Source organism: Littorina saxatilis, linkage group LG4 (genome assembly GCF_037325665.1).
Source record: "Littorina saxatilis isolate snail1 linkage group LG4, US_GU_Lsax_2.0, whole genome shotgun sequence".
Classification (NCBI taxonomy): Eukaryota; Metazoa; Mollusca; class Gastropoda; order Littorinimorpha; family Littorinidae; genus Littorina; species Littorina saxatilis.
The window spans coordinates 60,257,885-60,260,429 of record NC_090248.1 but is presented as its reverse complement, the minus strand read 5'-3'; the positions used below and the strand labels follow the sequence as shown (position 1 = coordinate 60,260,429).

At 37.4% G+C, this 2,545-nt stretch overlaps 1 protein-coding gene across 1 annotated transcript in view; it reads right to left on the bottom strand.

Moving 5' to 3' along the window:
• Positions 1 to 2,545, bottom strand: part of LOC138965253 (alpha-L-fucosidase-like) — a 30,908-nt gene that overhangs the window by 26,666 nt on the left and 1,697 nt on the right. Inside the window, exon 2 of the mRNA XM_070337379.1 lies at positions 2,104 to 2,210. Within this exon, the coding sequence (XP_070193480.1) occupies positions 2,104 to 2,210 (107 nt within the window). The remainder of the gene's footprint in view (positions 1 to 2,103; positions 2,211 to 2,545) is intronic.

Genomic DNA, 2,545 nt, shown 5'->3' with positions numbered 1-2,545 from the left:
CCCCCCCCCCCCCCCCCCCCCCCCCCACGGGACTCTGTTTTCTAAGATTATCTTATCATAAGCCTGCAAATTTACCCCATCTTAAGACTCAGCCTCACTTGCATTTCTGAACTCTTCCCATGTCTTTCTTTCTTTCTTTATTTGGTGTTTAACGTCGTTTTCAACCACGAAGGTTATATCACGACGGGGAAAGGGGGAAGAGGGGATAGAGCCACTTGTCAATTGTTTCTTGTTCACAAAAGCACTAAATTTGCTCCAGGGGCTTGCAACGTAGTACAATATATGACCTTACTGGGAGAATGCAAGTTTCCAGTACAAAGGACTTAACATTTCTTACACTGCTTGACTAAAATGTGTACAAAAATTGACTATATTATATACAAGAAACACTTAACAAGGGTAAAAGGAGAAACAGAATCCGTTAGTCGCCTCTTACGACATGCTGGGGAGCAACGGGTAAATTCTTCCCCCTAACCTGCGGAGGGGGGGGGTTGTTCCCATGTCTTAAAACAAGGGTTTCAAATGTATGCATGCATTCTTAAACAAGTCGCGTAAGGCGAAAATACAATATTTAGTCAAGTAGCTGTGGAACTCACAGAATGAAAGTGAACGCAATGTAATTTTTCAGCAAGACCGTATACTCGTAGCATCGTCAGTCCACCGCTCATGGCAAAGGCAGTGAAATTGGCAAGAAGAGCGGGGTAGTAGTTGCGCTAAGAAGGATAGCACGCTTTTCTGTACCTCTCTTTGTTTTAACTTTCTGAGCGTGTTTTTAATCCAAACATATCATATCTATATGTTTTTGGAATCAGGAACCGACAAGGAATAAGATGAAAGTGTTTTTAAATTGATTTGGACAATTTAATTTTGATAATAATTTTTATATATATATTTAATTTTCAGAGCTTGTTTTTAATCCGAATATAACATATTTATATGTTTTTGGAATCAGCAAATGATGGAGAATAAGATAAACGTAAATTTGGATCGTTTTATAAATTTTTATTTTTTTTTTACAATTTTCAGATTTTTAATGACCAAAGTCATTAATTAATTTTTAAGCCACCAAGCTGAAATGCAATACCGAACCCCGGGCTTCGTCGAAGATTACTTGACCAAAATTTCAACCAATTTGGTTGAAAAATGAGGGCGTGACAGTGCCGCCTCAACTTTCACGAAAAGCCGGATATGACGTCATCAAAGACATTTATCAAAAAAATGAAAAAAACGTTCGGGGATTTCATACCCAGGAACTCTCATGTCAAATTTCATAAAGATCGGTCCAGTAGTTTAGTCTGAATCGCTCTACACACACATACACACGCACGCACACACACACGCACATACACCATGACCCTCGTTTCGATTCCCCCTCGATGTTAAAATATTTAGTCAAAACTTGACTAAATATAAAAAGTACAGTGGAACCGGCCTCTCCCCCTTTTTCTGTCCATTACCTCTGTAAGGCAAAAAAAAAAAAAAAATAGGTGTGGTTAAGGTAACATAGCCCAAAAAAATAGGGTATCACTTTTTTTTTAAAACTTTTTTTTCTAATGTGTACAAATTAAACCTACTTGACAGGGAAATAAGTGTGCGACTCGAGCGCTTTCGCTGCGTTTTCTGCACTCGTTTTTTTTGTTGTTGTTGTTGTGACAAATGTAATAAAAAGTTATAGGGTTGGCCCCTAAAAATAGGGTAGGTCGGGTTAAGGCACAAAAAAAAAGGTCTGTTTACGGTAACATAGGCCAAAAAAATAGGGTCGGTAGGTCGGGATTTTTTTTTTCTTTTTTTTTTCCCAAAAGACCATATTTTTACGTTATTTTGCAAAAATAACAAAAGAATTTTTTTTTATTTTTTTTTCCCAAATGCCAAAAAAAAGTCTAGGGTCGCGCGAAAAAAATAGGGTCGGTTGGGTTACCGTAAACAGACTATTTTTTTTTGTTGGCCTTACCGTAACCACACCTTTTTTTTTTAGGCCTAAATAATAGACGTGCCTCCATTTTAAGACCTCACCCTTTCAAGACCTAATTTTCTAAGATTTGTTGTGCAGGTTTTAAAGCCGGGGTTCCACTGTAACAATTAAGTTATTCCCTGCAAGCCTACCAACAATGTCCCTGTTAGGACCCACGTCCATGGAGTTCCAGTTGAAGGAGTATTTGGACGGCCAGTTGGTGTAGCCCTCGTGGTGCTTGCTCACAAACACCACGTACCTGATGGAACATTAAGGCAAGTGATATCCATTATCATCATACAAGAGCATTATGGTATACAATGTACAGTATAACTCATCTTATTCTTGTTATTTTCTTAGGAATACACATATATATGTACATGTATAGCATTAGCAGATCAGTATAAATCAAAACATAAAAAAAAAAAAAATTATATGTCCAGAGGATGCATGCATGAAAAACAGTGGATTACTCCAGAGTAGGTTCAAAATTATATTATAGTGCACAGGAAAAGAACTGTTCTGATCAGCTTATTGCATGCAGAATTGTATGACATCAATCATTCAATGCCACACAGTCTTAACAATTTATAA